The following is a 27,671-nucleotide window of genomic DNA, read 5'->3' as shown; positions in this document are numbered from 1 at the left end:
ATCAACTCCTTCTCTCCAACTTCTTCTAGGCCTTCCTGGTCTTCGCCTACCTCTTGGTTGCCATTCAAGAATTTGTCTTGGTATTCTATTCTCCGGCATTCTCCTTACGTGTCCGTACCATCTGAGTTGTGTCGTTTTGATGTCATCAACAATATTATGTGTAACCCCCATGATTTCTCGGACTCTCTCGTTTGTTATTCTGTCGCGTCTGGAGATTCCCGCCGAGCGGCGCCAGAAGTCCATTTCTGTTGCTCTAAGCATTTTCTCTGATCTGTCTTTTAGGGGCCACACTTCGCATCCATATGTTGTGATACTTTTTATTATGGTGTTGTATATTCTTCTTTTGTTGTCTTTGGAGATGTTTTTATCCCACAGTACGCTGTTTAGTAAGGCTATGCCTTTCCTTCCCTGTGTATTTCGTTCCTTAATGGCTGCATCTAATTTTCCGTCTTGAGTGATTTTTACTCCTAGGTATTTGTAGTTATCACATATTTTGATCTCTTGATTTTCCTCTACGAGAAGGTTATGTTGATCTCCTCCGATACTCATGTACTCAGTTTTTTCCATATTCACTTCCAAACCCCACTCTGTAAACTCTTCTAATAGTTTTCGCATCATGTAACTAAGGTCTTCAGAGTCCTGTGCGATGATGACCTGGTCATCTGCAAAGCACAGAGTGTACAAAGTTAAGTCTATTAGTGGTATGCCCATATTCGTACATTTTTTCTTCCATTTGTTGAGTGCTGCTTCGAGGTATATTTTGAATAATGTTGGGGATATACAGCATCCTTGTCTTAGTCCTTTAGTCACTTTGAATCCCGGTGTTATCAGATTTCCTGTTTTAATTCTTGTTGTTTGTTGGTAGTACAACGTTTTTACTGCTTCAATCAATTCTATATTTATATTTGTTTTCCCCAGTGCCTCCCATAATTTATCAAGCGGGATACTGTCATATGCTTTCCTAAGGTCTACGAACGTCAGATGGACTTCTTGGCCACGAGCAACTTTCTTTTCAATTATCTGAGTAATAGAGAAGACATGGTCTATTGTAGATCGACCTGCACGAAAACCAGCCTGTTCTTCGGCTTCCATATCTTGGTATTCTTCTTCTTAAGAAGAACATATACATTTTACATATACATTTTACATATACATTTTAACATATTTTCTTATTTATTCGTCTCTTCAATTACAGCTATCTGAGCATCATGAGATTCAACATTGTAAAACTTATCAAATTCTTTTTTGGCATTATCCACACCAATCTTGTAAAACACCAAACACTTAGAGCCCTTTCACACGGCAACATCCCGTTTTTTGCAGGTACAGTCTTTTGCAGGGTCCTGTTGAGTAGTATACGTACTTGATAATTGCAATCACACGAGCATCCTATTTACGGTATCCAGCAAAAAACCGATCCGTTTAAATTTGACATTCGGTTTTGCCACTGGAATGGGTCCAGTAAAAAAAGGATCCAGTTTAATTATACGTATAGTGTAATGGAAGTGTTCTCACCACTTCCTGCATACCGTTTTTTACTGGACGCGGTGCGAGGAACGGAGAGAGATTCCCCCGCCTCGAACACAGCTGCCTGTTGACCGTGCCCACTCCTTCGCTCAGTGCTCAGTGCTTACCAGTCTACGCAAGGCCAGTTTTGTGATTGTGCTGCGAGATGACGCAAACCAAAATAGACCCAGAAGTACTTATTCCTCTTATAGAAAATAGACCTATAATATGAAATAAAACTTTAGAGAACTATAAGGATAAAAATTTGCGAACTGCCACATGGCGCAAAGTTTGTATTATTTTGAATGAAGAATTTGAGGGGATGGAAGAGGAAGAAAGAAAAAATTATGGTAAGTCTTAAATTTAAATCTTTATTGAAATAGTATTAATTTAGCTCTGTACTGCTTCATCTTGCCACGGTACAGCTCCCACTTCAGACATAAAATAATTAGTGAACTCTCTTCGTATTGTATTTGCACAATGTCCACCTCGCGTACTTAGATCGCTCCGTATATTTAACCAAGATGTTGATTCGTTGCTTTCCATGTTAGCATATGAACTTTCATTATTTATTATATAGTTATGGAGTACAGTGCAAGTTTTTACTATCGAAATAGCGGTACTAATGCTTACGTCCAATGGGCGATAAAATATTCGCCGTTTGTTTGCCAATATTCCAAACGCACATTCTACGTAGCGTCTGGCTCTAGTTAATCGATAATTAAATATTCTTTAATTTTTATCTAGATGAGTTCCTCCGAAGGGTCTCACCAAATTATAATGTAAACCGAAGCCTTCATTCCCTATTATCACAAAAGGTACTCTTGATTCCAAACCTTCAGAAAGAGGACGAGCATCCGGCAAATCTAAACTACCATCAGTTAGCTTTTTCCAGAAAGTCGATTCTTTGAATATAGAGGAATCACATTCTTTGCCATATGAGCCTACGCTAATATAGATGAATCTATAATTCGAATCCACTACTGCTAGTAATACAATGGAAAAAAAATCCTTATAATTAAAGTACATAGAACCACTGCTATTTGGTTTCTTTAATCTTATGTGTTTTCTGTCTACTACACAAATACAGTGAGGGAAATTTGCTTTAGTAAAGAATCCGTCAGCAATTTCTTCCCATTCAAATTTTGTGTTTGGCAGTTTCATATACTCTCCACACAAGTTGTTCCATATGACATTTGTTACGTCTATAATAATATTATTGATTGTTGAAACTCCCACTCGATACGTATAATGTAAATGCATAAATGAACACCCAGATGCCAAGTACCTGCAAATATTTTTGAATGTATCATTGTTTTCTTTTTCAGCAAAACATGTCGGTAAGAAATGGAATCAGATTAGAGACAGTTGGTCAAGAAGTTTAACTGCTACTAAGAAGACCAAGCAATCTGGATCTGCCTCAGAGAATGTAAAAAAATACTGCTATCACAGCCAGTTGTTGTTTTTAAAAAAAATTATGGAACCAGGAGAAACATACGACAGTGTAAATAATGAAGAAAAAAATCAGGATAATACAGATGTTGAGAAAGTTAGGCCGGAAATTTCTATTAACTAAAATGAAGAAATTGAAGATGAACCTTCTGTTGTAAGTGAAAGCTACAAGAGAAGTCAACCACCATCCACTTCCAACTACTCGTATTAATCACAACAAGGTTATTTAACATCAGAGTACGTTCAACCATCGCCAAGCCCGTCAACTCAAATTTTGTCACAATTTGACCACTTTCAACGCTCACCAGCTGAATCAACTCGCTCTGATTTTCCAGACTTTACTATGTTGTAATTGCACGCACACACGCCATCATAAACACATACATACACATAATACACATACCCACATACAAATACATAGATACACACACAAACACACTCTATAACTTTACTTAATACATATTCATAATGATAGATGTATTTTATTCTCACCTTAAACATATTGCAAGCTTTTCTTCAGGAGTGAGGCTTTTTCTCATATTTGTATTCTGTTTTTTTAAATGTTTCTCTTTTTTTTAAAAGGTTGTAAAACGTGGTCATAGACATCCTAAAGTAATTAAAAAACTTTGATTCATCCTTTCTCAAATCGCCCATGAGATTACGAAAAATACCCAATTTCGGTCGTTGTTTCAGAATCGGGTGGACCCAAAATCTTCTTTTTTTACACTGCCGGCGGCAGCGGTAATAATACAATATCGCAAGCGTGTTCACATCCATCACCTCTGAATTTTTGTTTTAATCTGGCAAATATAATATACCGCCCATTGCTCTACCACAAAAAACGGAATGCAAACTACTGTGTGTGAACACACCAGTGGTTTTTACGGGATTCAGTAAAAAACCACTCCTGTCGAACTGGACGTCCGTGTGAACTGGCTTTTACACTTACAAAGATACATACGGAACTGTTTTGATTCTTTACATACATTTCTCTGTGTAAAGTAACTCTTGTTTTTAACTCTAACCTTTTTTTTTGGTCTTCTCATGGGCGAATAGTTTTTTATCACTTCACTGTTTAATGCTATTTTCTCTTCTTTTTGTTCCTGCTGAGGAATAATGTTACTTCTTGTTTCTCTTTTAGAAGTTGAAGGCATTTGCAGTGATTCTTCTTCTGCATCTTCTGTAGAAAAATTTAAGCAATAACTGCCACTACTTCTTAACCTAAACGCCTAAACAAGTTATTTTCAACAACGTTCATGTACGTGTGTTGCCAAATATTCGATATACAATCATTAAAACTCTCGCAAGAGGCGCTATTACACAAAATTAGTCGCTTCGTCTAGCGATGCAAAATTCAAAATCCAGAATAAGAAGAAAGGCACTTGGTTTTTTTAAATATATCTGGTTAACCGTAACTAACAGATTAATGGGATTTATTCTGTAGATAGTTTATGCTAGTACCCAGCAGAAAGCGCCATAATCAACAATTTGAGAAAGTGGCGCTTGGTCTAGTTATGCATAACGCCGTCCATTTATCCCTATAATACGTCAATTATTACATCCGATATGTCTGGTATTAGGCATCTTAGGGCCTCACAACAGACAGAGAAATGATGAAGTCCTGAATATTTACTTGATCAATGAGCAAACAAAAGATACTGGACTAGTCGCTGGAGTAAACTAAAAGTTCTTATCAATTGAAAACCATAATATAAATGTATTTACAGTTTTAGATCTGCGACACTTTATCAGTTAATTCAGTAGCAAAAGGGCTTAAAGGGTTATATAATGAATAAAGTAGAATTTTGCACCAAAGTTGTTGTTTGATTAGTTACGCTTATTAAATAAGTCGTATAAATGCAATCAATTGAAGTTTAGAATAACATAAATTTGAGATATTTCACCCATAAACTATGGCTGGTTATTTGTTCGGATCAATAAAACATGATGCATGGAATTATGTTGATAAATTACTTATAGCCACAGTTCTGATATAAAACGAAGCATTGATTTATGGCAGTGACGCAATCCAAAGTTAATTAGATTTCATTTATTGGATTAAAATATCGTTTTATGTATATTATGTTCATATGTAATTACTTATTAGTTAGGCGGCATTGCGTAACAACGAGAAGCTTTTTCTAATTAAGAGGATAATGCATATTGGTAATTTAGTAAGTTTATTTGTTTTAGATGTGATTTGGTAATGCAAACGTGACTAATCACATCAATAAAAACACTAATAACATCAATAAAAAGACTAATAATGTTTGTCTAATTTATCAAGAGCAACAAGGTTCTGTAAAACTATAAAACTCAACGAGCTGTTAATAGTGTGCAATAAACTACAGTGAGTAGTACGTTAGGAATGTCCTACGATTTTCGCATGAGACTCCTGGTTCGAAAAAATACAAAATTAAATTTCTATTACAAAAAATTACTTTTTTATTAAAATACACAAATGTGACTTTAAAAATTTTATTTAATTCAGTTTCCTTCGGTGGTACAAATTCAAGTCACTAACTCTAACTATATCTACGCAATTGTATATATTCTTATAATATGATATTCGATACTTCCTACATTCTCAGACGAAAAAGTCATTAAATTTTAATTGCCTTCACCAGCCCTCAGCCGGAGTGACGATACGCTGATTAGGGGAGTTTTAAAATAAACGTTAAGTATTTACTCGACATTTTCCCACCTTGAGAAATTTGACATAATTTTTCAAAAAAATGCAGAGTTACGAAAAAGTCATGCAAATATTATCATCATCATCAGTGGTGCTACAGCTCTAGTTGAGCCTTGACCTTCCCCAGTCTATTTCGCCAGTCGTTTCTGTTCATCGCCAACCGTTGCCAATTTGCCGCGCCGATTTTCCTTGCGTCCTCGTCCACACCGTCCCTCCATCTCAGTCGTGGTCTGCCTCTACTCCTATTTCCCACTGGTACCGATAATAGAGTTCGTCTGGGTGGGTAATTTTCATTTGCTCTTGACACATGTCCAGCCCATCTAAGCCTACCTATTTTTATGAAGGATATTACATCTCTACCATTTACTATTTTTTTATACTTCTCGTACAATTCGAAATTATATCGCCTTCTCCAAATACCATTCTCACAGAATGCGCCCATTATTCTTCTTAGTATCTTCCTTTCGAAGACGAGCAGAAGATTTGCGTCTGTTTTGGAGATGGTCCATGTTTCTGACCCATATGTCAGCACTGGTAGGATGAGTGTTCTATATATTATTAGTTTGGTTTTCTGGCTTAAATTTCTGTTTTTTAGCTGCTTGCTTAGTCCAAAATAACATTTGTTTGCTAGCAGTACCCTCCGTTTTACTTCTTCAGATGTGTCATTATCGTTTGTTATGAGAGAACCCAAATATGTAAACTTATTTACTACCTCAAAATTATATTGGTCTATACTGAAGTTTTCTTCGGCGTTTCTAGCTCTATCTCTGTTATTTGGAATATATGCTAACATTTTGGTTTTTTCCTCGTTTATTTTAAGGCCCATATTTTGTGCGGCTGTCAAGAAGGTGGAAGTCATCTCTTTAAGTCCTCGTGTAGTACGTGCGATCAAATCCAGATCGTCAGCGTAAGCCATAATCTGCGTTGATTTATTAAAGATTGTTCCCCTATTGTGTAACTCGGCATCTCTTATAGTCTTTTCTAACGCTATATTAAAGAGAAGGCACGCCAGCGCGTCTCCCTGCCGTAACCCTGCATATGTTTCAAACGCTTGTGACATATCGCCTTGTATTTGCACTCTGCAGATCACTTTACTCATAGTTGTTTTTACGAGCCTTATTGATTTATGGGGAATGTTAAGTTCATTTATGGCTTCGTATAATTTACCTCTTAGGACGCTATCATACGCTGACTTAAAGTCCACAAAGAGATGGAACGTGTCAATATTAAATTCATTGGTTTTTTCTAAGATTTGACGTAGCACAAAAATCTGGTCAATTGTTGACCTACCTGGCCTAAAACCGCTTTGATACTCACCAAGGATTTCTTCCACGTACGTACTTAAACGGCTGTACAGGGTGTTGGAGAATATTTTGTACATTGTATTCAGAAGAGTTATACCCCTATAATTTTTACATTCCAACAAATCTCCCTTTTTGTGCAGTGGACATATGATTCCAGTGCACCATTCCTCTGGCATTTGTTCTTCTTCCCAGACTTTGACTATTATGTTGTGAATTTGGTGCATAATGCTGTTACCTCCATGTTTGATGAGCTCTGCGGGGATACAATCCACTCCTGGGGACTTGCTATTTTTGAGTCGTGTGATTGCGTCTTTCACTTCAAATATTGAGGGAGGTTCTACGTGAGTGTTATTTCTTGGTTTTTGGGGTGACGCATCATGTTCCACTTCGGTACCAAGTAGTTCTTTGAAGTGCTCAACCCATCTGCTTTGTACTGCGTCAGCGGTACTGACTATATGTCCATTTTTGTCTCTACACATCGTCAGCCGTGGTTTAAATTCTTTTCTTGTCTTATTTAGGATATTATAGAACTTTCTAGTTTCATTTTGCCCCTTTAATGATTGAAGCTCTTGCATAATCTGGTTTTCGAAGGTCCGCTTTTTCCTTCGATGTATGCGTTTTTCCTCCTTCCTAAGATCTTTGTACCTTCGCTCCTTATCCCGTGTTCTTCTTTGTTGCATAAGTTTATATGCATAATTTTTTCTTTTAGTGATATCTTTACATTCATCGTCGAACCAACTGTTGCAAATATCACTTAAATCTTAAAGGAGTTTTCACCACCCGGCCACAACGCGTATATCTTTCATTTAAGTCGAGTACTTTGCTTTTTATCACTCCGGCACTTTTTTTTACTTGATTCTTCGTCAAACTCGGGTCGACCAACGTTCTCTTGGGGTAATCTCTCTGAAGTAGTATTACCTTAGACATTCTCGCCAGTAGTAACTGTATTGACCTCCACCGGGTAAAGCCTTTGTAATGGTCTCAGAAGTTGACCTTGACGAAGACGAATTCGTAAGACGAACCAACCTTACCTGATCATCCCTACCAGGTATAAGTTCAATAACTTTTCCTAAAGGCCACTGAAGACGCCTGATGTTGTCATTGCCAACTAAAACGACATACCCGATAGACACTTTAGATACCTTCGGTTTTTTCGTTCCTGCTTTGAGTTGAGCCAGATGTTCAGCACGAAATCTTTTTCGCAAATAATTTCTCAACTCTTGTAAACGCCGTATTTTGCGTGTGAGAGAATTCTGCTCTAGCAAATCACATTCCGGTAACTCGTAACTGACTTGTTCCTTTAAAAACATACTTGGGGTTAACGCGATTAACTCAGTAGGATCGTCCGAAAGATACGTTAACGGATGCGAGTTGACTATACTCTCACAATCACACAATAATGTCAATAAGTCTTTATAATTGAGAGACACTCGACCTAAAACTTTTCGCAAAACTCCTTTCACAATACCTACTTATCGGTCCCAAAATACACCCCACAATGCAGCTGTAGGGGGGTTAAAACGCCACTTAATACGTTGTGTAGAACTAATTCCACGATAGTATTCCAGTCCAATTGCTTAAGCGCATTCTCGAATTCCGTAAAATTTGTTCCATTGTCACTATAAACTATTCTCGGTCGTCCTTGCCTTGCAACAAAGCGACGAAAGGCTTAAATAAAGGCATTTGTTGACAACGAGTTAACGAGTTCTAGATGAACTGCACGATAAACGGCACAAGTAAACAAGCAAATCCATGCTCTCTTACCCGATTTCAAGTAAAGAAGTCCCGCTAAGTCCACTACGGAAATTTCAAAAGCTGTAGTATCCCGAACTCTATCAGCCAGCAACGGAGGCGTTTGTACTTCGATCGATTTCCCTTCTTGTCTCTTGCACACACCACATTCTTTTAAAATGGACCGCACAATCCTTCTACCCTCTAAAGTCCAATATTTTTCGCGAAGCAAACTAAGTAGTCCTTGTGTGCCTACATGACAAGAGCTTTTGTGTAGGCTCAAAATTAACTTACGCACTATAAAATGTTCATCAGAAGTAAGATAGGAAGACGAAAATCTTCCGGGTCAAGTCTCTGAGTAACGCTAGTTTTTAAAAGTATAAGTCCAAATTCATCGACAAACGTGTTTAGCGAGGAAATTCGGTTCGTATCTAAACCGAACGCTTCGTTCTGTACTAGCTTCAATACAAATATTTCGGCTTTATCGATTTCCTCAGCGACCAATTCACCTGTACGTTTTTCGTGTGAATTTCTTGCATTATAACAAAATAGTAGCGCCCAAGCTATCATTCCTTAAAGTTTTATGTACTAAGAAAAGTAATGCAGATGCCAATCGTCAGACGTCATATTCAAAAGTAATGAACTGGCGTTTTTCTTTTTCTTGGTACAGACTTCTTCTTCATCAACTTCCAATTTTTATTGGAGCCAATCATTTTCTTTTCTGTACAACCATTCCGGGCCCTTCCACCATCGAGAGTCGAACAATTGCCAAACACCACAGCCTTTTGATGGAAGATCGGCAGGATTGAGGGAACCAGGTACATATTTCCAACACTCAGGATTAACTAAATTTCTAATCTCTTAAACTATATTAAAAACAAAAACAGACCAGTCATCCTTACGTTGAATCCAAGAAAGAACAGTAGTGGAATCACTCCAAAAATAAGACTCAACATATTAAGAAAATTGTCCTTTTACTGACTGATAAAATCTAACACCAATAGTGGCTGCCAATAGTTCCAATCTAGGTATAGAAATCTTCTTCAAAGGGCCACCCGACTCTTATCTGCTACAAGGAAAATTGAGACAACATCATTCCGAACAACTCTTAAAAATACTACAGCCGCATAAGCTTTCTTACTTGCATCTGAAAACATGTTCAAGCTCCAATGATCAGCTTCCATGGGTCCAGCCTGAATCCAGCGTGGAATCTCAATACTCGACAGTCCAGGAAGATGAGTAACCCAATTACAAAATTCTTCAGCCATATCATTCTGGATACTAGATACTGGACAGGTAAAACCAACAGGGTCAAATATACTCTGAGCTATGGAAAGCATCAGTCTCTTAGTTATGGGACGTTTCAATTCCATTCCTTGAAAGAGTGTTTCTTGAAGAGTCCCAGAGAAGACCAAGAACAGGGACAACTGTTTTTGTATTACCAGAGGCCTTCCACCTTCTTCAGTTCATCTTAGCTTCCTTCATAAGGGCGGTTGCTTCCGATACAAACACTCTCAACTTATTTTCATCAGTAACACTGGTCACACAATTATCCACACAAAACCCAGTCATAAGCTTTTCAATTGTGTTTTAAAAATACGGATTATGATTACATTTCTCCAGCGCCTTTGTTAAATGAAACTCCGTAGTGGCACCCAGAAGAAATGGACTACAATTGACTCTAAAAACAACCCTCTTGTGTCGAAATACAAATTCCTTTCCTTCATGGTTCACCCATAGGAACCTCAAAAAAAACTCTGTCCTTTGAATGTATAGAATTTTAAAGAAATTCCATTCGAATATCCGACACAACTTCTACCTTTTGTTGTCTAAATCGTAATAGAACAGAAGGAATAAGTACCTTCCTGTGAGGTAAATAATGCACGCAATTATTCTCTTCGGGATTATTCACTATTTCAATCACACCCTCGTTCAACCGCTTATTGAATATAATGTTATACGGTTCAAACAAATTAGACCTTTTTAACTTATTCAAATTATTATCTAACCTTCTCCTAGCGACAACTAAATTATCCAAATTTAAGTATGTAACATCTCGTAGTCTCGTAGAAAAAATTCTTAGCCTCTTTGGCTGCCACCTCTCGTGTCATTTTTTCTACAGGGTCGGTTACCCCAATAACATCAAGCTCCCAGCGTTTCGCTACAGAAGAATTATTAACAAACAACGAAAATGTAATTATACTTGTAGTAAAATTAGAAGCAACTGCCGGCACCTTGCCCATAAGAGTCCAACCTAACAAAGTTTCAACTGCTACAAGACCATATTGTAACTGATATTTCCTCCCTGTATACAATTTGCCTACAATGTCAGCTCCAAACAAAATTTCAATTGGTGCTGTCTTTCCGACATCGGTGAGAGGAATATTCATGTCACTGAGTTCCTCAATCCAAGGGCCGTCATAAATAGAAGAGACATCTTCACAAATTTATAATTGATCTAAGGCATCAAATTAACAAGCGTAGGTTCCTTCACACGCAGTTACCTCGTACAATTTATGTCGTTGCCCGGTAATTTGTAAAATATATGCCCTCTGCGATCCAGTGTCAATAGGTGTCTTTACTTGTTTAGTACCATGTGCACTTCTTATGTTTATTCGCAAAATTTGTAAAAAAACCTGTGTATTATTAAAATTAGCAAGCGTCTGATCGAAGAGATGATGTGACCACTCATCTGCAGAAATCTGTCTTGTAGCACTTTCCAAAGCTACAACTTCCATTTGGACGGCCAACCTTCGAAATGAGACGGCACAATAAGAAGAAGAATCTACGGGGCTTTGACGTTCGAAATTAAAGAATTTAGAAACAAATATTAAATCTTGAAAAATTTAAAAATAAATGTACAATCTAATTATCGTTTGTTTTAAATTTAATTTTTTACTATAAAAGAATTGTGAGTATTTTATAGTGATTACCACCAGAAACGAGCAAAAATCAACAATAACATGTTTTTTTTGTTTAGAGACATTCGCCAATATAAGCAAAGCTTTTTTAACTACAGTTAATGATTTAAAGTAAAGATTGTTGTTTATCTTATTGTTATAGCAGCACAAACTATAATTAAGATTTCAATTACCTGAGTAATTGTTTTATGTTGTGTAGACATCATAAATCATCAGGTAATGTACTCTATTAAATAGTATATTAACTCGTTTACTTCTGTAAAAATTCCCTATAAGTAAATACCAAATAAGACAATCAGGAACCTTGACATAAACAGTTGCTTAATTTTTTTTATTTTATCACTTTATTATTTTATATTTTTATAACTATGTACCTCCAGTAACAAATCAGACTATTTTGGCAGTTTGTATCATTTCTTTTAGTAAAACAGTAAAAGATTTCATGTCAAAGCATAACACATGTAAGTAATTGTAATTAAAAATAATAATATATTGTTTTTTTTGTAGTAGTAGTTATACATTATAAAAAATTTAGTGTTTCAAAATTTAAACCTGTTGAAAGTTGAAAAAAGTGTGCATTATCGTTTAAGGAGAAAGTACCTTATTAACTTTAGTTGAGGAATAGGAAACAACTAGTTAGAGCATATGACACTGACTCTAGTCACAAAAGCATTGTATGTGGAGTACCACAAGGTTCAGTACTGGGTCCTCCACTTCTCCTTATCTTTATAAATGACATCACTCACTTAAAAATCGATGGAAAATTTTTTATTTTTGGTGATGATACCAGTATGACCTGGAGGAACTCTAATATTGCAACTCTTCATGAAATTATAACTTCTGATCTACTTAAAATAAAAACCTTGTTCTACTCTTATTTAGTCTCTTTAAACGTGGATAAGACAGTAGCATTATCCTATAAAGGAACTCTTCAACCCTTGCTTCTTAATAACAGCCAGATCAGGATCGTTGATTCTGTAAAATTTCTTGGTATTTTTATAGACAGCAACCTTAAATGGTCCATTCATATCGATTTGTTAAGTAAGAAACTAGCTTCAGCCAGTTATGCAATAAGATCTGTTTCGAAGAAAATCAATTTAGCATCTTCCAAAATAACATAATTTCCTTTGTTTGAGTCTCATCTTTGATATGGCCTTTTTGGGGTTCTAGTACAGCTGCCCAATCTGATGTTATTTTTAAATTACAAAAAAGAGCAATACGGTATCTTTTTGGCCTCATTAGAATAACACATTAAAGAAGCTATTTCAAAAATCACGGGATTTTAACTCTTCCCTCTTTATGTATTCTAAAAAGTGTTTGCTTAACTCGTAAACAGCTACATGTTTTTTTAGCAAGATATAATCATGACTACTCCACCAGACTATCGACTTATCAGTTTAATGAGTCACACGCTCAAAATTTTTATGAAAATATTGCATTGTCGCATATATAAACTTTGTGAGGGAATAACTGATGATGAGCAGTTTGGTTTCCGAAACGGTATGAGTACTCGAGAAGCTCTTTTTTGCATGCGAATACTCTTACAAAAGAGCATTGAGTTTAATAAAAATATTTACGTTTGTTTTATAGATTTCGAAAAAGCCTTTGATAGAGTACCACATACATTATTATTTCAATGCTTAGACTCAGTTAGTCTGGACACATATGACATTAGATTGCTTAAAAATCTTTACTACAATCAGACCGCTTGTGTTAAGGTGGACCAAGAGGTTTCAGCTAAAGTTTCTATTAAGCATGGTGTCAGACAGAGATGTGTTATGTCACCGATGTTGTTTAATGCCTACACTGAACCAGTTTTTGAAATAGCGTTAAATAATCGCCGCGAAGGTGTTAAGATCGGTGGTGAAATTATTAACAACATCAGATACGCCGATGACACCGCAATAATGGCAGAGAGTCTAAAAGATCTTGAAACTCTGTTGAATGCTGTAAACAATGAATGCACTAAAAAGAGCTTAACAATCAACGCAAGAAAAACAAAATGGATGGTGTGACGAGGAAATTTCGACCAGAATAGAACTCGCACGGAAAAACTTTATTAACTGGCGTTCTGTATTATGCAGTAGAAGTCTGTCGTTGACCACACGTCTAAGAGTATTGAAGTGCTACGTCTGGTCCACTTTGTTCTATGGATGTGAAACCTGGACAACAAAAATAAAAAATCTTAACAAATTAGAAGCATTTGAGTTATGGTGTTACCGTCGCATGCTCAGAATCCCGTGGACAGCACACATATCTAACGAACGCGTGCTAGAGACCGTGCACAAAGAGCGAGAATTGATCAACATCATCAAAATGAGACAGGTCCAATATTTCGGTCATATAATGAGAGGACCTAAATATCGCTTACTCCGGTTAATCATTCAGGGCAAAATCGAAGGAAAACTTTGGGTCGGAAGAAAACAACTGTCCTGGCTGCGACCATATTATTCAGTGGAAGAGTTTCTTACCGAATAACTAATAAATTACAGTACGTTTAGAAACAAGCAACTAAAGTATTTTTATATATTTATATTTGGATGTCACATGCAGCAACTTAAACATATTCGTAAACTAGTTTGTGCAATTTGCAATTTAGTTAAATTTTGCAATGGATTGTATATTTTATTAACTTTTACTTTGTGATATTGACGATTTATGTAATTTTAAAAATGTAAATTTTATTATTTTAATAGTTATTGTTATTTTTTGACTTTTTGTAAGCTTTGTCCATAAAATTGTACAATTTTCAGTAACAATACAGCATATTTCTATTCTATTTTATTCTATTCTATTCTATAATATTTATAATTTCTTAAGAGTGCAACATCCTTTGGTTTCTATTGACGATTCTGTTGAAAAGACAATTAATATGACTGGTATAAGAAAATCAACGATATATAAAATTCGAAGTGAATGTAAAAGTGGAGTTGTTAAACCTCCAAGCGATAATGCAAGAGGTGAAAAAGTTAAATCTACTAAAAAAAAAAGTTCACGAATTTTATTTTAAAAAAGAGATACCAAACTTGCCAACGTTTTGAATACAATTAAGGAAGATCTGCATCTCCTTAAAGTGGGACACACAAATCTATGGGAACTCTAAGTGAATTGAAGTTCAATTGGGCAAAACTGTATAGAAAAGCAACTCTTACTGATACTGAGGAAATCTTAATTGGAGACGGAGATATATCAGAACTATTTTTTAATTACATGTAGAAGGTAAACCAATACCTTATTTAGACTAAACTTGGGTGAATGAGGGTTACACAGTCGGTAAAATATGGCAGGACACAAATGTTTAATCTTCACGACAGGCTTTTTTAGAAGAGTTATCTACAGAATTATATGTTCCTTCCAGTAAGAAACGACGTCTAATAATAACAGATATTGGAAGTGATAACGGGTTTTTAGAAGGTTGGTTCTTCTTTAATATTACAATCTAAAAACATTATACTGCCATGGAGGTGTGGACAGTGATGTTTTTGAAGAATATTTTTAGCAGATGATAGAACTTTTACCAAAAGGTTTGGTTATAGTAGTGGATAACACCAGTTATCTCGTCATGCAGCTCATTCCCGTCAAATAAAACGTCAACCAATTAGTAGATTATGTTGTTATTAAAAGTCCCTGTTTCAGTTCCATACTGTTATCGACAAGAAAGACAAAAGTGGTCAAAAGTGTTTGTCTTTAAATTATTGGATGTTTGCTGTAAATATTGTTTGTAATCGTCCAAATGCTGCCCATGCTAATGAACATCTATTTAAATCAGCCTTTAGTTTAAGCTTTTAAAGTACGATTTTTTGTAGTAAATGTGTATTTATATCCTCAGAGATCCTTTTGTCAGATGTTTAGTTTCTGCTAGATATATTTTAAATACTATTTCTTTTGATTATTTAATTAGGTATAATAACATTTCTTGCAATTCTTCTCTGTATTTTGCTATTAACGCAACACAATCAGCAATTATCAGATGGTGCAAGTTTTCGCTGTCCATCGTCACTCCTTTATTTGCTCATTCTTAAATTTGAAACATGTTCTAGAGCCAAAGTAAGTTACTTCGGTAAAATAGAATCTCCTTGTCTAACTAATCTTTATCTGTAATTAGTATCTTTTCTGCTATTTCTTCTCTTTTTACTTACGATCTTGCATTGTTATATATACTTAACGATAATAAATAAGATAGGGGGATCTAAGCCCATCCCTTAAATCACAACCCCTAAAATCCGCTAGAAGCGAATCCGTTAAAAATAAAGAGCCATTTTAGCAATGTTGCTTTTTTGTTTTTTGTCTCAACGTACTCGTTACCTTTTTTCCTTTTGAACGAGCCCTCATACGCCACAATCTGGCCAATTAAAACGAAGATATGACGTAATGCCCTTTTGGCATTCTCCGATGCATACGACACATAATGCTTTTAACCCCATTCTTCATCAATTTTCCAACAATACCTCACACGTCATCCTACGTTAAGCTGTTTGGCGTTTACGACCGGGACTTGCAATTTTAGGGGTTGTGATTTAGAGGATGGGCTCAGATCCCCCTATCTTATTTACTAACGATTTTTCTATATCAGTCATCAACTCTATTCTTGCTTAAAGCTTCTATTAATATTCCGATTATATATTAAATTGATTATTTGACATCTCCTTCTAAAATTTTCTGTTTTACACCGTAAACTTTTTGGTTTTTAAAATTTAAGCTAATACGTTTAATATTTTTCTTTCAGGTATATTCCGTGGGGTGAGGTATGTTCAAATCTTTTTACTTTTTTGGCTATGTCTGATGACATATGCCTTGAGATTCAACTTATCTGTAGCAATAGTTGCCATGACGCAAAGTACCTCAGTAAATCCTCATGTACCGGTAAGTAATCCTACTTTAAGAAATTATGTTTTGACTTTAGGAACAGATTTTGTAATTTGTTTGTTTTATTTCTTGTTTCGCATGAAAATATAATGTGCAATTTATAGTTAAGATATTTTGTTTTGTATGTTGTTATATTTATTTTTTTAGTATTACAATTGGACAAACAAAAATATAGTCCTCTCAGCGTTCTTCTTGGGATACATCATTCCACAGATCCCCGCCTCGCTTTTAGCTAGAAAATGGGGAATCCATAGAATAATGTCAATAACCATCATTATCAATTCATTAATGGTGATTTTGATACCAAAAATGGCGGAGTATTTTGGAGCAGAGGGAGTAATGGTCTGTAGAGTAATTCAGGGTCTGGCACAAGGCTTTTTTTATCCGTTATTGTCAGCTTTGCTCGGAAGATGGGTTCCGATTGAAGAAAGGGCAAGGGTTAGTGCTGTCACTTCTGCAGGTAAATTGGTTTAAGATATTATTGAGAAAAATAGTTAATTCAAACCTTTAAAAGATAAATGCCATAATATATGGCTTTTATTTTATCAGAGTAATAGCAAGCTTTTGGTGAAAGCTACTAATATTTGCACATTTTGATAGCACAGAGGAAAGAAAACAATTTATTAAATTTTTTTAGTTCTTTACTACACAAGTAGGTGGCATTTTTGTGCGGTAACCACTAACGTGGGAAGTATTTTAAAGACATTTATTGAACCTTTCATAGTTTTCATTGGTATCAAGCTCGAGTCGACTGATGAGGTGGGGACTATTATATCGCTCTATTGATACCGATTCAAACGCGAAAGGTTTAACTAATTTGTGCTCCTATATATATATATATATATATATATATATATATATATATATATATATATATATATATATATATATATATATATACATATATATATACATATATATATATATACAGTTTATTAGGGCTACAGTTAGAAGTTTGGCCGGGATGTTAAAGAAACACTCTTTTGACTTTTTGTCTAGCTTTCGGAATTGTTTTATTCCTTTTAAGACACTAATATAGATAAAAACAATATGTAAATATTTACAAAGGAGGGAATTTCAGCAGAACTAATCAAATACGGTACTAACAAACTGTTTGAACGATTAACCTGGTGTATAAACCAATATCTAAACGGTGCACCAGTCCCGCATGAGTAAAAAGTATCCTTCATATCATCTATACATAAGAAGGGAAGTAAACTGGACTGCTCAAACTATCGAGGTATATCAGTAACCAGTACCTTAAGTCGCCTATATGGAAGGATACTTCGAGACATTATCGAACAAGAATATAAGGAACAAGAAGAAGAACAATCTGGCTTTAGAGCGGGAAGGAGCTGCACCGATAATGTGTTTGTTTTGAAACAAATAATAGAAAAAAGATCAAGTACCAATCAAGAAACCCACCTTATGTTTATAGACCTTCAGAAGGCCTATGATACTGTACCCGCTAAAAAGCTATGGAAAGTTTTGCAGGAAACAAACATTAACCACACAGTAATTAACGCCCTTAAACAGCTGTATTAAGGATCAACGTCGGGAATAAAAATTGGAAATAGACTTTTAAAAAAATTTCCTGTAAACAAGGGACTCCGGCAGGGTGTTGCATATCCCCCACATTGTTTAAAATCTACGTGGCGAAAGCACTGTATCAGTGGAAAAGAAAGTGCAGAGGAATGGGCATTGACCTGGGAGAAACTTGCCTATATACCCTACAGTTTGCAGACGATCAAGTCCTTATAGCCAACGATAAAGAAGACCTGACATATATGGCCAGAAAACTACAGGAAGAATACAAGAAGTGGGGTTTAGAACTCAATACACAAAAAACAAAATATCTCCCAATAGGCGCAGAACTATCCAACATTCAGATGGACACAACCGAAATTGCATTCTGCACTGAATATACCTACCTAGGAATTGATTTCGACACCACAGGCACAGACAATAGGGAAATTAGAAAACGAATAACCCAGGCCCGTAGAACAATTGGATGCCTTAACGGAGTTCTTTGGAGCTCAGAAATTGGTAGAAGACGAAAATACAATATATATGAATCTCTCATAAAAACCAGCTTAACCTATGGTACAGAGACATGGAGACTAACAGAAAGCAATAAAAGAAAACTCGAAGCAACAGAAATGGATGTATTTAGACGATCACTTCGAATATCTAGAGCAGACAGAATTAGAAACGATGAAATAAGAAATCGGATGGGGGTAGATGGATCACTGGCAACAGACATAGAAAGGAAACAACTTATATGGTATGGCCATGTTCAAAGAATGCCAGAAACAAGACTACCAAAAATCGCCATGAAATGGATACCACCAAATCGTAAGAAACGAGGAAGACCAAAAAGAACATGGAAGGAGGGAATAACAAAGGCAATGAGCTCCCGAGACTTGACCGAAGAACAATGGAATGATAGAAATTCGTGGAAATTAGGCATCGGACAACGACGCAAGACGTTTTGAAACCGATATATATATATATATATATATATATATATATATATATATATATATATATATATATATATATATATATATATATATATATATATATATAAATATTTACAAAACATCACAATTCGTCACTGCAACTTACTAGTCGTTGAGATTATTTATAAAAAAACTTTGACACCCAACATTAATAACACAAATATACAATAAAAAATTATAGACAAAATACATTATAAAATTTAGGGAAGGACAGTAAAACTTAGTTTATGACATCTTTTGATGGTGTGTTTTAACTCTTATGTGTGTTTTAATACTAAAATCTTTGAGGAAGAATAACAACGAAAAGGTCCAAATACAATACATATCAGAAAAAAAGTGGGAAGACTACTATAAAGAACTACTCACAGAAAACCGCCCAGATTTCACAGAGACAGACACAGAACAGGAACAACAACAAAATCAGAATGAAGAACAGATTGAGATAACATTAATCGAAGTAAAGAATGCCATAAAGACTTTAAAGAAGAAAAAATCAGGGGGACCAGGAGGAATCGTTAATGAACTAATTAAGTACGGAACGGACAAACTACACAGAATTATACACGAAATGTTCAGTAACGCTATAAACCTGAACGAAATACCAGATGAATGGTCCAAAGTATATATAACCTTGATACATAAAAAGGGAGATAAGAAGAAATGCGGGAACTACAGAGGCGTCAGTGTCATAGCATGCATGGGAAGGTTATATGGAAAAATACTGAAAGAAAAACTGTAAAAATCTATCTCAAATAAAATCGGAGAAGATTGGGCGGGGTTAATGGCAGGAAGATCTTGCATATACCACAAATATACACTCCAACAATTAATTAAAAAAAAATGGCAAAAAATAGACCAGTACACATGGCATTTATAGATTTAAAAAGCCGTATGATAGAAAACAACTATGGAACACGATGAAGGGAATCGGAATTACTCAGAGGTTAATAGAAGCCGTAAAAAACCTTTACAACAACAACAAGGTAAAAGTTAAAACCGGCAATAAATACTCCAACGAATTTAAGACCACAAAAGGCTTATTGCAGGGATGCTCTACATCTCCGACACTCTTCAAGATATTCCTTAAACAAATATTAAAACCATGGAAAAGGAAATGTGAAGGAATGGGAATACCAATCCGGAACAACTACTTGTACACATTAAGCTTTGCAGATGACCAAGTGGTAACGGCTCAAGATGAAGAAGATCTGTGCTATATGATCCGAAAATTAGAAAAGGAATACACAAAAAATGGACTGGAAATAAATCTAGAAAAGACCGAATATTTAACAACAGAGCAAGAACCAGTGAGAAACTTGGGAATGGACGATAATAGGGAAATTAACGGCACTGACGAATTCAAATATTTAAGATTCATATTCTCAAAAAATGGAACCACCGAGCAAGAGATAACCAGCAGATTAGCACAGACAAGAACATGTATTAAACAAATGAACGGAGTACTGTGGGATAGACAGATTACCAGAAATACAAAGAAGAGAATTTATAACACCTTGTTACGCAGTATAATGACCTCTGGAGCAGAGAATTGGGTAATAAATAAACGAAACAGGTCCAAAATCACAACAACTGAAATGGAGTTCATGAGAAGAAGCTGGCAAAAATGGATCGCATCAGAAATGAGGAGATAAAACGAAGAATGGCAGTAGAATAAGACATACTTAGCTACATCAAATAAAAACGTTTAATTTGGTAGGGACATGGGAGAAGAACAGATCATACAAGGTGAATAGCAAAGATTTCGGATTGGAGCCCAATAGGAAGGAGGAAAAGAGGTAGACCCCGAAGATCATGGAGGATTGAAGTGGACGAGGCCATGGAAAGACGAGACCTCAGAGATGGGGAATAGCAGAACAGAAAGGACCGGAGACGTTGACTGAAAGAAGGAAGGCGGCGACAGTTGTAAAAATCCTTATATAGATAGATAGACATAGAGAACAGAAAGAAAAAACAATATGATTAAAATGTAATTAGGTAAATGTATTTTATTCATATTGTTTTTCTTTCTGTTCTCTATGTATCAGAGTTAAAAAACCATCAAAAGATGTCATAAGCTATGTTTTACTATTCTGCCTACGAAATCATAGATGGCTGAGGTATTTTCCATCATTTTGCCTGATAGATACATATATAGTGATATTGTTAGAGCTTCAACGCGGTTTGTCAGTATATTGTATATACTATCGCAAATATAATTGAAATAGTCAATAAAGTATTATAGTATTATAGTTATATAATATAATGATTTGTTAACCTAGTTTTATCAATAATTTTAACATACTTTTTTCATTTAAAGAATTGACCGGGGTCAATGATATATTTAAATATTTAATAACCATGCTAATAAATTAGTACTCAGAGTATGAATATTTTAAAAGCAGCCATTAATATTATTTTAGTCATACTTTCCAGAGACTTCCGTCTTTTAAATAATGACTCCCACCGGGTATCACCCTTAAGAAAAGATGTCCATTACGCTGCTACTCTTTACTAAGGAGTAGCGTAAAGGAAGCTTGCGTGAGTTTAATTTTACAACCACCGTTCGATGTCGTGGGAATACGGGAGGCTTGTGCTCCTTCCTTCTGTGCTCCCAATTCTGATCGGTTAATTATAAATTAATATAATTATATTATACCCTTCGATGAATATCACAAATGAAATTCGTGTTATCTGTAGAGTATATACATAGCGGAACAATATTGATTACTTTCTGCAGCGACTCCACCTACAGTGGGTGGCCAAATTATTAGGGACACTGCATATATTTTTGTATTTTCTACTTAAAATTATTTTTTTGACCAAAAAAATTGGTGTTCATATCTGTATTTTACTTGGTAATTCTTCTGGTATAACTAATAAAATTTTTGATAAGCGGCAACACTGGCAGACTGCTTATCTATAAAATAATAATTATTGTTGCATCTCAGTTGGTCATCGGCTGTCACCGCAGTGAGGTTTAAAAATATTTGCAAATCGTTTTAAATTGTTTTTGGTCGGTTTTCGTGTCAGATATATTTAACAGGTAAGTAATATTTGTTATTTAGTAATTTTTGCTACATTTAATGACGAGTTTATTTAAAAAGATTGTTTAAATTCAAAATTATTTTTTTAGCATGGGCAAAATTGCAGACTTGTCTCCAGGGAAAATTAGAGAAATAAAAACATTATTACTGCACTCGAGGCTTTCTCAGAGAGTTATAGCGACTACTGTAGGTGTTTCAAAGTCTGTAGTTAATCGAATAAAAATAAAAATGAATTCAAACGAGGCATTGGAACCGGACCGTGTTGGAAAATGTGGCAGGAAAAGGATTACTACTCCTCGTACTGATCGTAAAATTAGGGATATTTGTCTCCAAAATCGTAAAAAAAATGTGACACATCTGACTACGATGATTAATGATGAAGGAATTAATGTTTCCAGAAGGACAGTACGACGACGACTGGCCGAAGAGAATCTGCTAGGTCGCCGGCCTATGAAAAAACCACGGCTCACCGAAGCCATGAAGAGAAAGAGACTCCAATGGGCCAAAGAACACCGAAGTATGACTGCTGAAGACTGGAGTCGGGTAAGTATGACTTTTTTTAACGAATGAAGTTTGTGAACAGCGAATATTATCATTTTTACAGGTATGCTTCTCCGACGAATCAACATTTCAGATTTTGGTGGATAAAAGTGCGTTTGTCCGACGACGTCCTGGGGAGCAGTTCCATCCAGATTGCATTGTGGAGAGAGTTAAACATCCGGTGAGTGTCATGGTGTGGTCTGTAATCTCGGCAAAGGGTATGGGACACTTATACATCGTGGAAGGGACAATGAGACAGGACCAGTATAAGCGAGTACTTGAAACTCGGCTACTGCCCCAGCTCAAAGAATGGTTCCCTGGTGAAAAAAATTACATTTTTATGCACGATTCTGCACCGTGCCACAAAGCCAGGAGTGTAACTTCATATCTGATCAAATCAAATATTGCAGTTCTGCCCTGGCCGGGAAACTTACCTGACATGAACCCTATAGAGAGCATGTGGGAGTTAACCAAACGGGAGATCGCCAAAGATGTTATCACCACGAAGCGGCAGTTGAGTGAACCTCTTATTAGAGAATGGCATCATAACCCTAACTTAAAACACAACGCAGGAGTTTGCATTCAGAGCATGCCCCGACGCGTAGAAGCTGTAATTGCAGCAAAGGGTGGCATCACTAAATATTAGAATTAGTCATATTATGTTAAAAAAAATTTTGCGAAAAAATAAATGGTTTTACTAACAAAACTTAAAAAACTTAATGTTTTTGTGACCCTAATTTCTCAATCTCTTATACAAAAAATAAATGCAAGCCTTAAAGCCAACAAATTGCAAAAAAAAAATCAGTAAAACTAAAAAATTAAGAAATCTTTTACTGTCCCTAATAATTTGGCCACCCACTGTAAAAGCGTTTTTTATTATTTGTTTTAATAATCTTTGGACAAAAAATTGTTTTAGTGTATATTTTTGATGTTAAAATTGTTCTTTTTCTTTATTTAAACTTTATATAATTTTCATGGGTGGTAGAGGACCAATTCTTATTTTATTTCCTCACTAACCATTTCTTAAAATTACAATATCTCTTGCTTTTACACATTTCTTTGCCTTATTATCAATAAACATCGACATATATGCCGGCAATTTCCGTCAATTAATAATTAAATTAATAAATAAACTTCTTCAGATTAAAAAAGTCTGTTCAAAGTCTTCTTCATGGACAGTTGATCCCCAGTACCCTTAAAGATTAAACATTTTTATTGAAATTTTATCACCTCTTTTTCTGCAGTGACTCCGTCACCCTGTATATCAAACTTCTTAAATCTCAAATTCTCTACGCATTGCCGGTGAAATGTATCATCACCCCACACAGTAAAATTTTATGAAATTATTGTATATTTTCCAATACACATACACATTTTTTGATAAATATAAATAAATAAAACTTAATTCATCCTTGCAGATTATTTACATAATATAGGACATGTCAAAGTAAAAAGAAACGTTAAAGACTACCTATACAATATAAACATACACATAAATATAGAAACAACATACAACATATCTAAGACGTAAATTCCGAGACACTATAAAAACATGACTCGATGAGATAAGTCTTCAATTTATTTTTAAATGCCCTATCATCATCTGCTTCACTTTTTAATTTGGATGGGAGCTGATTAAAAAACCTTACGCCGCTATAATCAGGGTTTTTTTCAAACATAGAAGTGTAATGTTTAGGAGTCCTAAAGAAATCTTTTTTTCTGGTACAATAATTGTGTACATCTGAATTTGATTTCAATCTATTGATATTAGCTTTTGTATACAGAATACTTCTGTATATAAAAATTGAGGAAACAGTGAGTATTTGATATTTTCTAAAATGCTCTCTACACGTATGTCTATATGGTCTAATCATATGGTAAATTGAAAATCAAGCGAATTATGCGCTTTTGGGCTATAAAAACTTTCGAGACATTTGTTGCACTGCCCCATAGAACAATATTATATGACAAATGTGAATAGATGATAGCGTAATAAACATTAAGTATCTGTTCCGTTGTAAATAAGTATTTGAGTTGCAAAAGAGCATAGTATCCAGAATTAATTTTCGAACATACATGATTAATATGTACCTCCCAGCTCATATTACTGTTTAGATGTAGTCCTAAAAACTTTGTAGTGTCAGATAAAGTGACAAAATCAAATGTCGACTTTGACAGAGAAATTTTCCTTTATTGGAGTTTTTATATAAAATTGCATACATACTGTTTTACTCGAATTTACTATTAAGGAGTTTTTTTCGCACCAAGACGTAAACTCATGGGCTAAGGTATTGAGTTTTAACCTCAATTCCTCAGCATTTTCTGCAGATGCCACCAAAGTCGTGTCATCAGCATATAAAAAAATATTTTCCGTACTCATATATTTAGGCATATCATTGATATAACAAAGAAATAACAAAGGACCCAGTATTGATCCTTGTGGAACGCCAAGATCAACGTCATACAAATCTGATTGATAATGACCGATCTTGACATACATCTGTCGATATTCTAGATAGGATTGTAACCATTTTAAAAAATTACCTCGAAATCCAAGTCTGTTTAGTTTACAAATTGCTACATTTAAATTTATAGAGTTAAAAGCTTTAGTTTAATCAAAAAAGAGGGCTCCAACAAATTTCTTTTGATCTAATGAACTATAAATGAATTTAAAAAATGTTGTTGATGCACTCTGGGTTGATTTACCTGGAAGAAACCTATTTTGATATGAACTTACTATGTTATATTTACTAAGAAATGACAACATCCTTTTATGAATGCATTTTTCAATAACCTTACACAAGACAGTTGGTACGGTAATTGGTCTATAATTTTCTAACATAGTTTTGTTTCCTTTTTTAAATATTGGGGAAACGATAAAAATTTTCAAATCAGTGGAAAAAATACCAATCTTTAAAGATTTATTTATTAAATCAGTTAATGGTTGAATAATGTACACGCTCATATGTTTAACTAGCTTTGTGGAAATGCAATCAATACCCACTGAATTTACATTTTTTAAGGATGAAACAGCTTCGGCAACATCGCTATAGTCAATAGGATAGAAGAAGAATGTTTGGTCAACATTTAAGGTCGTATAGTTTTTAAATTGTGTATTTCCATATTTGGCATTTAATGCATTTTTTGAAAATGATGAAAAAAATATGCCGAAAGCATTTGCCATCTCTTTTTTATCGTTTATGAAACTTCCTAAGTGTTCGATTTTTTCTATGTTTTTATACTGTCCTTTTTTTCCAGTTTTGATATTAACTGTTTTCCAAATAAATTTTTGCTTTTGATGGATATTTTTGTTGTGAAAAGTATTCTGGAAACAATGCTTTTTTACTTCTTGAATTTTATCAGTTTTCCTCTTTTTGTCTTCTTTATATTTTAATTTTACATCAGGGTCTGTCGAATTTTTTGTCAACCAGAAAAGGTTTTTTAAATCAACTCCCATCTTTAAGATTTCGTTAGAAATCCAGTTGTTAGTATTATTTTGACTTAATTTTTTTACAACCATAGAACAACATATATCAATATGATACAATATAATATTTACAAAAACACAGAGTCAATATTGTCGAGATTTTCATAAACAACCTTAAAATCCTCATGATTCAACCTTGTTTGCAATGTTGATATACTTGGTTCAGACAAATTTCTAAACGTTATAGTATTCGTTATGTCATTTGTGTGGTGATTTGCTATTGAATTTATATTTGGTATTATAAGTTCCAATCCACTCCATATAATATATATAAATATATATGTGAGCAAACATGTTTGTAGTCTGACTCAAACCGAAAATTTTAATCAAATTAATTCGCGTGTCACAAACATCAAAATAACTCCACTCAAACCGCCAATTTTACAAAGACTTTCGTGAATACTTTGCATCCAAGGGTTGTACTTTGTTATAAAGGTAATATTATCCCGAAATATCTCTCTCTGTGAAATGTCGTCACCCTGAGAGAGCGTTTGTGGGTCTCCGTCAAGATAAAGTTGTTTATAAACACATATTAAAGTTTGGGAAGTAAATTTAGATGTCTAAATCCACACATCGCATTCCGCTAGCTATTTTTATTAAAATATAAATTTAAACTTAAAGAAACACATCAAAACAACCGGTTTGTTTGGTGTTTTGTCGTTTGTTTAGTGTATTTCATTTATTTTTCTTCTAGTTTTAGTATTTTCGTTGGTATTTTTCTGAAATCCATTTTTCTGTTTAATGACAGCTTTTTCTAAACGGACAAATAAATATTATATTGTAGGCACTTGTTCAAACATAATTATGCTAAATGTAAATTATTGTAAATTGTGAAGTATCCACCCATAGATTTTTTAATATTCATGTTAAATTTAATTATCAAAATAGAAGCTTGGAAATAACTTGGATTTAGTTCAATATCAAATACGTGAATTATAATAAAAATATATTGATAATCAATACGGGGATTTACACTAGAAAAGACATTTACGCGACTTTATATAATAAGTGTAAATTATGTAATTAAGGCACTTTAAGTTTTAAAATTATTTATAGATATGATTGTTAAAGTGCAGCATGAAGATTTTTTATTTATCGTATGGCACTTGACACATTTACATTTTTTTTATTTTAAATTAAAGTGTCTCGGCAACTATGGGCCATTGACACTGATACAAGTTTATTACAATATGCTTATGTTTACATAAATATACAATACGTTTATATACAAGTTAGGATACATTAACAACATCTTAATATAGTTACACTAAGTAGTAAAGGTGACAGTCTTTTAGGAAACGAATTATGGCACTGTACATGTTTGTAGAACCAAGTAGATCACTTAAATTATTTTAAAAGTTGTAGTAGTCTCTTTGAGGTTTGTAGTGGACGCATTCTAGTAATATGTGTTGGACTGTTAAGGGCTCATTACAATGTTCACAGCGAGGATGGTTTTCAGACGACATCAGATATCCATGAGTAAGACGAGTGTGACCTATTCTGAGCCTTCTGATAATAATATTGTCTTTTCTGCTCATTTGTGGCATGGTGATGGAGGTAACAGTTGGTTGAATTGTGCGTAGTTTTGTATTTTGCACATTCCAGT

General features: G+C 34.6%; 2 protein-coding genes across 4 annotated transcripts in view; one reads left to right on the top strand and one right to left on the bottom strand.

The window, feature by feature from the left end:
* Positions 1–27,671, bottom strand: part of tow (target of wingless repressor) — a 552,940-nt gene that overhangs the window by 421,332 nt on the left and 103,937 nt on the right. The gene's annotated exons all lie outside the window — the stretch shown is intronic.
* The window catches only part of LOC140433588 (putative inorganic phosphate cotransporter), a 74,802-nt gene that overhangs the window by 6,150 nt on the left and 40,981 nt on the right, over positions 1–27,671 (top strand). The window contains exons 1-3 of one of the 3 annotated variants that reach the window (XM_072521571.1): positions 11,576–11,596; positions 16,333–16,469; positions 16,620–16,932. In XM_072521571.1, the coding sequence (XP_072377672.1) occupies positions 16,389–16,469; positions 16,620–16,932 (394 nt within the window). In that variant the 5' untranslated portion in view covers positions 11,576–11,596; positions 16,333–16,388. Of the gene's footprint in view, positions 1–11,575; positions 11,597–12,020; positions 12,068–16,332; positions 16,470–16,619; positions 16,933–27,671 lie in introns of those variants that run through there. The other 2 variants (XM_072521569.1, XM_072521570.1) reach the window with 2 other exon arrangements.

Source organism: Diabrotica undecimpunctata, chromosome 2 (genome assembly GCF_040954645.1).
Source record: "Diabrotica undecimpunctata isolate CICGRU chromosome 2, icDiaUnde3, whole genome shotgun sequence".
NCBI lineage: Eukaryota > Metazoa > Arthropoda > Insecta > Coleoptera > Chrysomelidae > Diabrotica > Diabrotica undecimpunctata.
The sequence above is the reverse complement of the archived record's forward strand: the minus strand, read 5'-3'. Positions and strand labels throughout refer to the sequence as shown.